The 12,769-nt window shown below is 40.0% G+C and overlaps 2 protein-coding genes across 2 annotated transcripts; one reads left to right on the plus strand and one right to left on the minus strand.

Moving 5' to 3' along the window:
- Positions 1-616: 616 nt before the first annotated feature.
- Positions 617-5,306, plus strand: washc3 (WASH complex subunit 3). The gene is made up of 7 exons (XM_037122083.1): positions 617-826; positions 1,902-2,000; positions 2,131-2,196; positions 2,288-2,425; positions 3,178-3,294; positions 3,372-3,436; positions 3,547-5,306. Exons 1-7 carry the CDS (start codon positions 776-778, stop codon positions 3,644-3,646), a joined length of 636 nt encoding a protein of 211 aa, XP_036977978.1. The 5' UTR covers positions 617-775; the 3' UTR covers positions 3,647-5,306.
- On the minus strand, positions 4,924-10,318 carry dram1 (DNA-damage regulated autophagy modulator 1). Its single transcript, XM_037122082.1, has 7 exons — positions 9,719-10,318; positions 9,308-9,375; positions 8,960-9,102; positions 8,691-8,868; positions 8,447-8,505; positions 7,352-7,444; positions 4,924-7,259 (listed from the first exon to the last, which is right to left on the minus strand). Exons 1-7 carry the CDS (start codon positions 9,847-9,849, stop codon positions 7,221-7,223), a joined length of 711 nt encoding a protein of 236 aa, XP_036977977.1. The 5' UTR covers positions 9,850-10,318; the 3' UTR covers positions 4,924-7,220.
- Positions 10,319-12,769: the final 2,451 nt, after the last annotated feature.

The following is a 12,769-nucleotide window of genomic DNA, read 5'->3' on the forward strand; positions in this document are numbered from 1 at the left end:
TAACAGAGATGGAATAATCGGGGAATTAATTTCTTACTTTACATATATACTTTAAGTATATCAAAATTCAGAATTTCTTTTCAATAGTTTCCATGTCATGTGACCCAATGACTTCAAACTAATACCGAATTTTATTTCTAAATGGGACAAATCAAACGCACCTCTTTTTCAATTAAATCTGCTCCCTCATTTCTTTTATATGAATATTTATTATGAAAATTCAGCATTTCTTTACAATAGCTTCCATGTCATGCTGCGTAGTGACTCTAAACCAATGCTGAATTGTATTACTAAATCGGACATATACGAAAAAACTCCTTTTATTGGATTTGGCTTCTTCTTCAATTTATATTTTTTCAGTAACTTCACCTAGGTCAGCTGTTTTTTGTTCTTGCTTTTTTTTTTTTACTCTTTCAACCCTTCTCTTGATATCACATTATTCATTCATTAACACGTAAGTTGTTTACATTCATAACAATGTAATAAAAACATCATCAAAATGCGTCAAACTGCAGCTAAAGCAGACAACCGGATGTTGATGTTTTCCACAGACCCGAAGGGATACTTCAAAATAAAAGCTCACATCAAAATTCCGATTGGCTGATTCTACCGGAAGTGTCCCCGTGACGTAGAGACGCGATCACACAGTCCAGAGTCACATGAAACGTTTCACAGCAAATATTTCTATGTAGCGTTTCGTGTCTTTTCCCAGTGAAAACAATTACGTTTAGAACTGAAACTGCTCTATATGCTGCAGGAAGTTTAAAAATCCAAGATGGACGAAGACGGACTGCCGATTGTCGGGTCTGGAGTTGATCTTACCAAGGTTGGTATCAAGCTAGCTTGTAACAACCGAAGCTAACTAGCTATCTTTTGAGGAAACGGGCACAAAAAAAGCAGTGGTGCAAGACAGTTTTCATTCTTCTTAGCAAGTTAGAGATAGTACTGTTAACATTAGTGTACCAGACCTGCTTGGCTGTAATAAAAGCAGCCAACAATTTCGTTGTCATTAGCAAACATCACTGTCAAATACTCTTTTCCAAGGGCATAATAGTCCAGTTCCCCTTTGAATGTCCTTGATTTTTTATAAAAAATAGTTAACTTTCGGATACACAGCACTGTTACAGTGAATAAACGGCCTGTTTTGCTGCACTTGAGCAGCAGAAACGCTGTCACAACGTCCTACACTGTCGGATCCGGTGTTACAAAAAATTTCATGACCTATCAGACAGATGCTGTCACCTGATCAATGTTACAGCAGTTCACAATCATGTTGCCCGAATTCTCGCTATAGTTTCACATATGGTTTTGGTTAAATTACAAATTTTAGTAGCTGTACTTATGACTGGGCCTGTGTTTACTAGAAATAAATACTGACACCTTTATCTGAAAATGTACATTTAATTCATTAAATTATTCATTAACAAAAAAGAAGTCTTGGCCAAAGTACCAAAATATGTGTCCACATCTGTTTGCAAACTCTTCAGCTGGGCATTAGTCATCTGAAAAGGTTTAAATCATATTTTGTGTCTTAAAAAAGTCTTTAATTGTCCAGAAGTAGGAAAAAGTGTTGTGTTGTGCATGAGCCTGTGGTTTCGGTGCAGAGAAACTACTGGCAAAATAAACTTGTGGGACTGGAAGCATTCAGAAATACACTGAAGCCACTCAAGAAAGTATTAAAATTGCTATTTAATTAATTAATGTACAGTATACTATATTCCCGCTAATTTATTGTAAATATCCTAAGGGGGCTCCACTGTGGTATACATCTTTATTCTGCACCTAGACCTTTAATGACTGACTCGTAGTGATTAACTAATGACTTAGTTGCTTTATTAGGATGGTGTGAATTACTTCATTTGCTCTGTACGTTATACCTTTGGTTCCTCTGCCTCCTTCAGGTCCCTGCTATTCAACAGAGAAGAGTCGTCGCCTATCTCAATCAGTTTGTTGTGCACACAGTGAGGTTCCTCAACCGTTTTTCTACGGTTTGTGAAGAGGTCGGTACATCTTTTTTTACTGTTTACTTTCATCTTGGATCATCTGTCTTGGTTAGTTTATGCAAACGACTAAAAAAAAAACACTTCCTGAATTCATATGTAAATCTTCTGTACATTTCTTTCCCCGCAGAAACTTTCAAACATATCCCTCCGCATACAGCAGATTGAAACAACACTTTGCATTTTGGAAGCCAAGGTGAGATCTTTAGCCTCCTCAGTCATTCTTTGTGCAGTTTATGATGTGTCGTGGGCTGATTATGAATCAAATATTGTAATGCTCTGAGCAGCTGTCCTCCATTCCTGGGCTGGAAGACGTCACAGTTGATGGACTCAGTCAGCGGAAACCTGCTCAGGCCAATGGAACTGCAAGTGCCCATCAGAACCAAACAGACGGTCCTCCAGCGGAGCCCTTGCCTCCTCCAGGGGTAAAGACATTGACATGCACACTGACAGATTTTTAATTATTTTCAGCCACACCGTCCAGCACCTAATGTAGTGCTCATAAAAAGTAAAGGAATGTGTTTCGATACATTATTGGAAATACATGTATTAACTTTTATGCTGAGACTAACGTACGATGATTGACGCCTCCCTTCTGTCTGTGCATTAAGTATAAAGCAAAAGGCAGGAAATGGTAACAAGGGGAAACAGCTAGTCTAGTTCTATCCAAAGGTGACAGTGTCTTTGTTGAATTAGTTGTCAACTTGGCAACTGCAAAATGATGATGAGTCTCAAGGGCATGCTCAGAGGGAAGTGGTCTCAGCACGTAACGCCCCTTAAAACCACAACTTAACACTTCTGTTTATGCACAGATAAAACAAAGGTCGTACTACATACTAACTAGTGAGCTTCAGAGGTGCTTGTAGATGGATTTGTCAGCTTTGGGGTGAGCCAGAATTGCTGTGTTTGTCCTCTATGCTAAGCTAAGCTAACCTAACCAGCAGCTTCCTGTAGACTCATATCAAATCCTCAAGAAATCCTATAAGCAAATTCTCCAAAATACTTGCAGATGTCTAGAGCCAATCATTGAAATCATACAAATTCTGCACATCTGTAACTTACAAAAGGAGCCCCACCCACAGTAAATGCAAAATAAGCTACCACATTTGATATCATGTGCTATTAACTGCTTGCCTCTTCACACTGTCTGATTATATTTGTACATGTCATGTTGCAGCCAGCTCAGACGGCACCAGAGCCTGCAACGACACAAAAAGCAGAAGCGCCTGCAGACAATGTCATGACGGTGGCCAAAGACCCGCGATATGCTCGATACCTGAAAATGGTGCAAGTGGTAAGTCATCGCTAACACCTGCTTATGGATTTAAAAAAAAAAAATCAGTGTATCTGAACATGTTTTATCTGTCACAGGGAGTTCCTGTTATGGCGATAAGGAATAAAATGGTCCTGGAGGGTTTGGATCCCAACTTGCTCGAGTGAGTGTTTTTTATAAATATTAAAAAAAAATATGTCTGCATTCATGTGGATTGTCTGTGCAGCTTTTCAAGAACTTGACAGATAACATTTCCCTCACTGCTGATGACAGCCAACCGGACGCCCCCGTGCCCGATGGAGCGGCGATGAGCGCAGAGGATCAAGATGTTGCTGCCACCAGCTCTGACAGCGAATCCTCTTTCAGTGATTGATATCTGTCCTCCACCTCCATCATCGCAAAGCTTCCTGTAAAGGCCGTCCATCTCCATCGCTATTCTGTAGGCCTGATAGAGAAGTAGGCTGTGGTGCGTCTGTAAAGGGGCACCAGTGAGAAGATGCAAATGTAAGTGCCTGAGAAAGGAGAATTCCACCAGAGTGATTGTCATTTCAGTGTAAAGGAGCTGAAAGAGTTTTACTTTCGCCTCCTCAATTTTGATACATTTAGCATTTTTTGACGAATGATTCTCCGTGTTATGGAATAATTATGTTGTGTAGAAATGATTGATCTCACTGGCTGGTTGTCAGGCTAATGCCTTTAAGAAATACACTGATCAGTCAGACGTCATGCCTTTGTTACAGGGTCTGTGTAAAATACAAATAGATGTTGGATACTTTGAATGTTTGGCACATACGTTGCAACTCTGCGTGTTTTGGCCAGGGAGAGAAATATCACGTCAGTCTTTCAGCATCGAATGTCAGATGTCATTCGATAAAATAACATGGAATATGAACAGGAGTGTTTTGATATTGTTGAGCTTTTTAACAGGGTGCTTAAAGGTGCAATGTGTAAGAATGTGAAGAAACAATGATATTAACATTACGTCAAAGACATTTATAGTTGTGTTGCAGAGATGTCCAATGAAGCTAGCATGCTAACCAGCTAGCCATGGCCTGTCCTGTCTCGTAATACCAGTCTGTGCCCCAGAAGGTGATTGACATGAGGTTGCAGTCTCTACTACATCTATGTAGCCAAAAATGTCTAGAGCAAAGGCTACAGTAAGCAGCAGTTGGCATTACTGCAGCCACCTATATATATTTTTTTTTAGAGCAACCTTTAACGGGTGGCCATTTCTTACACATTGCCCCTTTAATATTTCCTGTTTTATCTTAATTCTGGAGCATCCAAAACTGTGGTTTGAATATGTTATTAGTTGGAGTCTTATTACAGAATATTATGAAGTCTTGCTTTTCCACAGTTTTAACTTAACTTGTTATCCTTGGAGGAACAAAAACTACAGTACATTCAGTGAAATGCCTCTTCTGCTTTCTGTTTTTGATTTTTAGACAAAATCCCAGCAAATTTGGAAGGTGTTAAGACTCATTTCATCTCATTGTTCATATATAAGGTTATTTGGATCAGTTATTCGGGTCAAAAAACATGTTTTCAGAAAACTTCATGTCGCTGATGAACGACTGTGATATACTGCCTGGCTCTGCTTTTGCTTACATTTTTCCATCGATAAATCCTTAATTTTCTGATTTTTTTTTAAATTCCTGAAAATTGCACAAGAGCTACTGCTGGAATGAGGAGTAAACAAACTTGCACTAAGAGAGAAAAATCAGATGATGAACGCCACTTGTCAGAAAAATGTAAACAACAGGGTTTTTTGTTGTGTGTGTGAGATTATGTTAGTTTTCATTAGGCTCCTTATCATTACAGCAGTGTGACTTGTGACTAAACTAGAAACTAGCTAAGTCAGAATGCTTTAGCATGAATGAAATATTGTAGTCATGAGATTGATATTGAATGGATAACACACTATAATGACTGTGAAAGATGAGTGTGGAGAAGTCCCGACAGCACTTTGTTTACTAAAGAATGAAGTTTTGGGTCTGAAATAAACACTCAAACAGTTTGCTTTATAAAAAAAAGTGTCTTTATTTTGGAGTTTGTATCTCATCTGTACAGTACATTGATGTCAGGAGCAAAACCATATCTATACAAAGTCATTTGCTTTAAACAGTACTTTCCCTTGTAAATACAGTATTTGTAGTAAACAGGTTAATAATTTGTGTTCATGTGACTTCCCTTCTGTCCTCTTGCACATTACAGCACAGGATACTGTCTTTGGAGTGCCCTTTTCTTTGTCCCGTCTACCACTCATCACCCATTATAGACAAGATCTGAGAGGGAATGTCTCAAAAGTATACTGATACTCAAATGTAATAGTGATCTTACAATTGCAATTATGACACAAAAACTGACCTCTTTTCTCAGAATGTACGATGCTTTCTCTCTCAGCACTGACAAGAATATGCTGAAAGGTTACTAAAATGATCTTAAGCAGCCTGAGAGTTTTCGGTATTTCAGGGTTTTTTTCCCCCCGTGTGTTGAGATTTTATTTTATTGTCTCAGACGGCTTCATAGTCTCAACCCTGGTGCCTTTGGTTTGTCTAGTGTCCCAAGTGACGTTACGTGTACTTTTGCGATTTACAAACCTTGCGCTTGATGATCAGTAAAAATCTGAAGGTTTAGAAGTATTAAGAGATAAGAAAGACATTCAAATATATTTCTGTTAAACAAAAAATGTGTTTTCAGAGTTACAGTACTGAACTGGAATTTTCTGCTATCCGTCCTTTACTTGGGTATATTCTCAGGCAACTTTTTACTTTTACTGCCATCAGGTATCCTTCTGGTGCGTTCAGGAACAACGCGGTCAATTCCAACTGATTCTACCTTTAAGTTTAATCGTCTTTGAGTTATATTAACGTGACGTTAGGTTCAGTTAGCTTAGTTTGCACAGAAGTGGCTGGTAGAAACGTCCCCGAGGGGGATCGTTTTTACTTTCACACAGCATTTTATTACTTTTACAGTAAGTATTCTTACACTTGTAAAATGATACAACCTTTGCATCTTCGGGTCCCTTAAAGGTCACTCTGTCATGTCCACTCTAACCTGTGATGACCCAAGCCAAAAAGTTGTGAACCGCTGCTTTAAGGCAAAGGATAACTCTGCCTGAAATTCAATTTGTAACAAACAAACTAATAAACTGATTAGCGTAATTCCCTTTCTACGTCTACGGGCTGCAGACGCTTGCACATTCACATCCATAGCTGCACGGTAGAACCACATAACGAGTTTGTCTACATAATTTCTTCTCACAGCAGTCGAGCTATTTGAAGAAGGCACAATTAAAAAAAACAAAAACAACAAGTGACATGAACACTTTGTTTAAGGAAGTGGCAGCATTTGAATATCTGGTGTCACTTCTCAGCATTAAATGAGCACCCACATATACAGTATCACCCGAAGGTTTCCTCACAGAACACCAGTCCTGACTATTCGCCACGTTCCCACGGACAAACTTGTGATTTAATATGTGATAGTCCCCCTTAAACCACAAGCACAGTGATCATGTGCTGACTGTGTGATGAACTTCTCTTATTAGTAGTCTCAGCTCTGACAGGATGTGTCACGCCGCTGTGGCAACAACAGTCGAGAGCAAAGTGCAAAGTTTTACTGAACACCAGTAGCAATAAGTACACTTATAAAATGACCGACGTCGTATAAAAAGTGTAATGATATACAGGCTGCGGGCGGCATTCTACCACGTCACCTGAAAGACAGCCTATTATAAATAACTTTACAAAAAAAGTACCTAGAACGTTCTACTAATGATTTCAGTCATGTGATACAAAAGTCTTATCGAAGCCTTGCAGTGTAAAATACTAGAAAAACAAAACGTAAGAGCATTCGTCGTTCAAAAATAAATGCGGCACATTCTTAATCTTTAAAAATACTGATATTCATACAAAAATCACTGACGAGCCGGAGACTGACCACGACTACTGCTGGTATTCTGTACTCACTCGTAAGGTAAAGAGCTGTAGGAAATAAAAAAAGGGAGAGAAATAAGAACCTATTATGGTACAAAATTTTTTAAAAATACAGTTGCGTTTAGTGGTTTGATACTCACTTTGAAGTCGTCAATGTACGTGAGGAAGAAGCAGATGAAGCTGAAGGCGGCGATCCACTCGCACACTGCACTGGCTAAGTGGAAGGGATAGTCCTGAGAGAGGGACACAGATCATTCCATCAGTATAATGTGTCTTGATTATAATCTGGTCTATAAATGAAGGACAGTCGTCAAAAAGTCCGCCTAAAGTTGCATACAGGAGGTCAACAGTCCAGAAACCAAAATATTCAGATATGACCTTCATTCCTAACTTTTCTAACCCTAACATACCTTTAAATCCCTGTCAGATGAGTTCAACTACTGTTTGCTAATTCAATCCTTTTCTTTAAGCTGACTTTTGAAAAAAAATATTCAGCCACTGCTTTAAGCTAACAGCAACTAGCCTTCTTAAACAAACTAGCTACTTTAGCTAACTCTTGCAACAATGTGTTTTATTTTTTATTTTTGGGATATTTCAAGTGTTTATTACCTTGCATTACTTCAGCCATATGTTTCAGCTGTTAATGCACAGGCAAGCTTTTAGCTAACTATTTCAACTGTTAATTTATCACTTTAGCCAACTAGTTCAACTGTTCATTTATTAGCTAACTACATCAGTTTTTTATTCATTACTTTAGCTAACTAGTTCAACTGTTTATGCGTAGGCTATCTTTAGGCTAACTATGTCAACCGTTCATCTGTTCCTTATAGCTAACTATTTCAGATGTTTGAGCATTACTTTAGCCATCTTTTTAAATTGTATTCATTAGCCTGCTTTTAGCTAACAATTACCATTGTTTATCTATTAGATTTAGCAAATCTATTTCAACTGTTGAGTCATCTTTGACTTCTAGCACACTTTCTTTCCCCCTTGACACATACAGTATGTACAGATATACTGTATTTATTTCATAGGGTTACAATTTCATTTAAAAAAAAAAAACATTCAAGTTAGTTGTGCTTTTCCACAATAATACCTAGTATTATTGGAATCACGGTCATTAGACAAAAAAGTGCACCGAATTCTCACAACTTAGAGGCTGGAATGAAGGAACGTCAACGATTAATCGATTGTTAAAATGGTTGCTGATTATTTATCTGTATTTAACAGCTCACCTGGTCGTCTTTGTGTCTGTGCAGTATGCTTTGTCTCACGAAGGCCGCACAGACAGCAGCTGAATGATCCGTTCAGGAAAAAAAATGATGTTCTGCACTTATGTAAATGTTGATGGTGAGATCAGGGAGACAGTAATGGTGCAATCATAAAGCTGAGTTTCTGTTTAAATGCCATCTCATGCATCAGAGCGAACAGCAGAGGTCCCAGAGTTAACAGACTCTCTGGACTTGAGTGAAAGGATACTGGGGATGAAGGCCACAGTAGCGAGGACTGCCATACCCAAACGTGCTCGACACACGCCCATGGTGGACCCGAACGGATAGGCACGGTATGATATCACAGACTGGAGGATTGTGTAAACGATCCCAGAGACGAAGAAGGTCACAGCTCCTACATCGTGGACTGCTGGCACTGTAGTTTCCTGTGATAAACGAGTAGGGAAAAAAAAAATGATTGCAATCAAACATTGTAATGAACCAATTCTAAAAGTGTCACCGAGCGTGAAGCCTCACCTGGAAGGTTGCAACGACGAGCATGCCCAGACAGGACAGCTGCCCAAACACAAGAGCGGCTTCATTGAGCCACTGGCCCACCTCTGCTGTCTGCTCGCTCAGCTTCTCCACGTACTTGTACCTCGCATAAATGGTGGCAATCCCTGTGAGGAAAAGGCTCAGATTGAATCAGTGCATTTTACCCCAAAGTATTTCAAAAATCCTCCTTCATCCTGCACAGTTAGACTCTGCTTTCATTTTCTTAAAAAGGGGAAATGACATATTTGGAGCCCCTTGCGCCCCCCCTTGGGAAAAGCCCAAAGTTGCCTAATCAGCAGCAGATGTGTCACCACAGATGTAGAAATCTACCTGCACATGCAGAAATGAACGTCATCAGGCCGAAAATGCAGCTCTCTGGGGGCGTTGCACCTGTGTCACTGGAAGAAAGGGAGAAAAAAATAAGAGATGTGCAGCTTCAGAAACATTGAATCACAACTTCCTGTTTATCTTGGCTCTACTGTAAGTGTAGGGTTCAACTCTGGTCACTCATGACTTTCAGTCCCCTTAAAATAAAAAAAACTCTGAAGGGGGGAAAGTGAGAGGTCGACAGATGTGAACGTGCAGCTGGAGTTTGGGTACCAGCCAAGTTGAGAGGAAAGCGGAGGAAAACGAAACTAAAGTTGGAGGAATAACGCATCGACGCGCATTCTCGAGTTTCTGACCGTTCAAAAAAAAATAAAGGTGTCTCTCCCCCCCTGAAAGCTTTAACACGAAACTCACCTGATGTATGGAAAGATAACGTCCACATCTCGCCTGAAAAGCGCAATGATGTAGGAAACAATGAACGTGCTGGAGGACCAGATGACGAGGAACACGGGCAGAAAGCAGAGTCCTTGCTTGAACCAGAACATCTTGGCACGGGTCCTTTTACGCGGCGCTTCCAGAGAGACGCGGACGCACGAGAAGAAGCTGAGTTGTTTTAAAAGCTGCTCCGGGATCAGGGGCCGAGTCTGCTGAGGTCTGTTACCGACAGTCACATGGTGGTGTGAGCCAAGTTTGACAACATACTGTATACAGTTACCTCTTCCCCAAAACGCGCCCTGTGGGCCGGGCTACGCAACTGAAACCTTCCAGCGCCCCATCGTTCCCTTAAAACTCACTGTGTGTCTTTTTTGCTGGAAGACCCAACTTCTCTTATCTTCCTCGAAGATTGGCTGGATGAGTCGCAGGGAGGGTGTGTTGTCATGTGTGTTACTGTTACATGAGTGGAAATACCACAGAAAGCTGTAAAAGTAGTTCCTGTTTACACTGAAAAGACTTTTGATCGGAAATCTGCACCTCAGCTGTGAATCGTCATCTGTGAAATAACCCTGTGCAGAATACAAACATGTTGGTGTTGTAAAAAGTACAATATCTGTCTGAAATAAAGTACCTAAATGTTACTTTCCAACGGTGATAATGATGTTTTCATTCACCTTTTCTTTTCACAGTATATCAACATTTACTTGCTCTGATTTCCCTTAAAACAACAGGTGTCGTTACCTGGATTGTTGCCTCTCTGTCAGGGTCGGAAAATAACAAAAGCCTCTTCCTCAGGGAACAGTTTACACATGAATGAGCAACATTAAGCGCTTCTTTACTTTTTCTTTTTTTAAATGTGCAGGTTCATTCATGTACCCACAGGTGCAGCCATGTGTAGATAAATATCTAGATGCAGTTTTTGATTTTGCTTTGTTTTGCCTCTTGTGTCACTGGATGTTTAAAATATGAAAGAAAAAGAAATGTTGCAAATGAATTTAAACAGGAAATATATTATCTGTCGTGGTATTGGGACTGTATTTCTTCCCCTGCTGCTCTCTGGTGATAACAAGTGTGTCGGAGAGCATCCGTCTCATGTTGTTTGTCTCTCTTCTTGATGGTTGGGCCCCGGAAACAAACTCTCTGAGACTTCAGACTTTGGACTCTCCTTGTTTTGGGAATCATCCAATGAGAAGTGGCACAAGATGTGAGAGCGGTGTCACCTGGGAGCACCATGTCTGTGATCAGCTCAGACATTAAGGCCTGTTGTTGTCATATCAGGTCACAGTGGGTCAAAGAAAATGTCTTTCCAGTTGATTAGCATGTTAATTAGCACATTAGCATGAGCCAAAGAGTCAAAATAGCCTCAATTATGGGAAATACTATAATGAAATGTTGAATTTTCCAATAATTTTGCCTGTTTTGACTCTTTGGTTCATGCTAATATGGTAATTAAAATGCTTATCACATAACTGTTGATGGCAACTGCAAACAATTTCATATTTAAGGGAAAGACAGTTAATTATTTTTGCTTTAAGGCCAGAAAATACTGATCTTTGTGAGGCTGGATTGACCTGTGAAAAAATTAGTTGTAGACCACCTTTGTAATATACTACAGAATAATTTAATAAATCAACTATTCAAGTGAAGAAGCAGCTCCAATGAAATGTGCAATTATTCCAATTACTGCAAAGTCTTTCCCACACTGAATCTTGGGCTTCCGGGGCCCCTGGTGGTTCAGGGTCTTGGGGAAGTCGCCTCCTTCTCCCGGCTGGTAATCTCACCGTAGATTCATGCTTTGAATACTTGTGGTCAAACTCCCAAGTACTGGAATTTTGTTGGATTGTCTTTATCAGTATTATCATTATTGACACTGAGGTTGAACCTGGAACATCTGGTGAAGACTCACGTCCTGAAGTCTTTCAGCTCACACCTCTGTCGGGCTTTTCTTACAATCGAAGGAAACTTAGCCGGTCCAGTGGGACCAGTTCTGAGCCTCGGTTGTTGGTGCAGCTATTGAAGCTTGCCAGCGCCTCCCTTGGCAGCGATCTTAAGAAATTGTTGCTTGAAAGGCCTTTTCATCAGGCTCGGTTTAGCCAAGGGGACTCCTGACTCAGCAGCCTCAGCCCAGTCCCAGAGGAAATAATAGAGAAGAACTTTTGGTTTGTCTGAGAAAAGTTCTGGAAAATGTCAAGTAACTCATAACTGGATTATGCGCAGGACATTTAGCAGAGATGGAGAGATACTGGACTTGACTGTATAGAAGGTCAGGGGAAGTTCAGTTCTTGAGCTTTGGGAAGTCATATTTGTGTCAAACAAATCAGAGGAGAAAAAGCCAGAGGTGAAGCAAGGACGACAGGAAGGAGTACCATCCTGGACCGCAGTCAGCTGTTGTGATCCCCTCGCCCCCTTATTAAACCACCTCTGTCACATGACCAACGTCCTGTAGTCGACTTGGGTCATGTGATGACCTCACAGCAAGTTCCACTTTTTCTTTCTTTCATTTCTTGCATTTCTGATCAGCTGCATTTCTGCTTTTATTCTTTTGTCACAGAGAACAGGTGGGATACGTATCAAATCTGAAGAAGAATAATATGGATTAAAGGATTTAGGATGAGATACGGTGGGGTTAGATTGTAAATCTGAGGGGATAAACATTTCTTTTGAACATGTCTTGGCGGCTTCTTTTGACCGACATCAACATCAAGATGAATGTTTAGGCTGGTGGCACCAAGGCAACCAAACAAATACAAAACATTGAAAAAAAAATGTTGTTATCTACAAGAGGGGGGACCTGCAGACAAAGACTAGGAAGGCCAATCTTCTGTTTAATCAAAACCCTTTAAACTTGCAATGACCTTGAAGCATCAAGGTGAATGCTCCAAGGCAACCAAACAAATACAAAACATTGCAAATAATAAAAATTGTTATCTACAAAAAAAAATTCTGTCGGAATCTGAATGGACGACAAGAACTCTCAATTTTTATTTGACACCGTATTCATTTTATTTGGGAACATTTTTAATCCATAAA

Source organism: Acanthopagrus latus, chromosome 14, assembly GCF_904848185.1.
Source record: "Acanthopagrus latus isolate v.2019 chromosome 14, fAcaLat1.1, whole genome shotgun sequence".
Taxonomy (NCBI): domain Eukaryota; kingdom Metazoa; phylum Chordata; class Actinopteri; order Spariformes; family Sparidae; genus Acanthopagrus; species Acanthopagrus latus.

Excerpts from the sequence above, each read along its gene's own strand:
- washc3 (XM_037122083.1), top strand. The coding sequence starts at position 776 with ATGGACGAAGACGGACTGCCGATTGTCGGGTCTGGAGTTGATCTTACC. Across the intron at positions 2,197-2,287 it reads TTTGCATTTTGGAAGCCAAG|CTGTCCTCCATTCCTGGGCT; the intron begins GTGAGATCTTTA and ends TGCTCTGAGCAG. Across the intron at positions 3,295-3,371 it reads ACCTGAAAATGGTGCAAGTG|GGAGTTCCTGTTATGGCGAT; the intron begins GTAAGTCATCGC and ends TATCTGTCACAG.
- dram1 (XM_037122082.1), bottom strand. The coding sequence starts at position 9,849 with ATGTTCTGGTTCAAGCAAGGACTCTGCTTTCTGCCCGTGTTCCTCGTC. Across the intron at positions 9,103-9,307 it reads GTTCATTTCTGCATGTGCAG|GGATTGCCACCATTTATGCG; the intron begins GTAGATTTCTAC and ends TTTTCCTCACAG. Across the intron at positions 7,445-8,446 it reads ACAGACACAAAGACGACCAG|GACTATCCCTTCCACTTAGC; the intron begins GTGAGCTGTTAA and ends TCCCTCTCTCAG.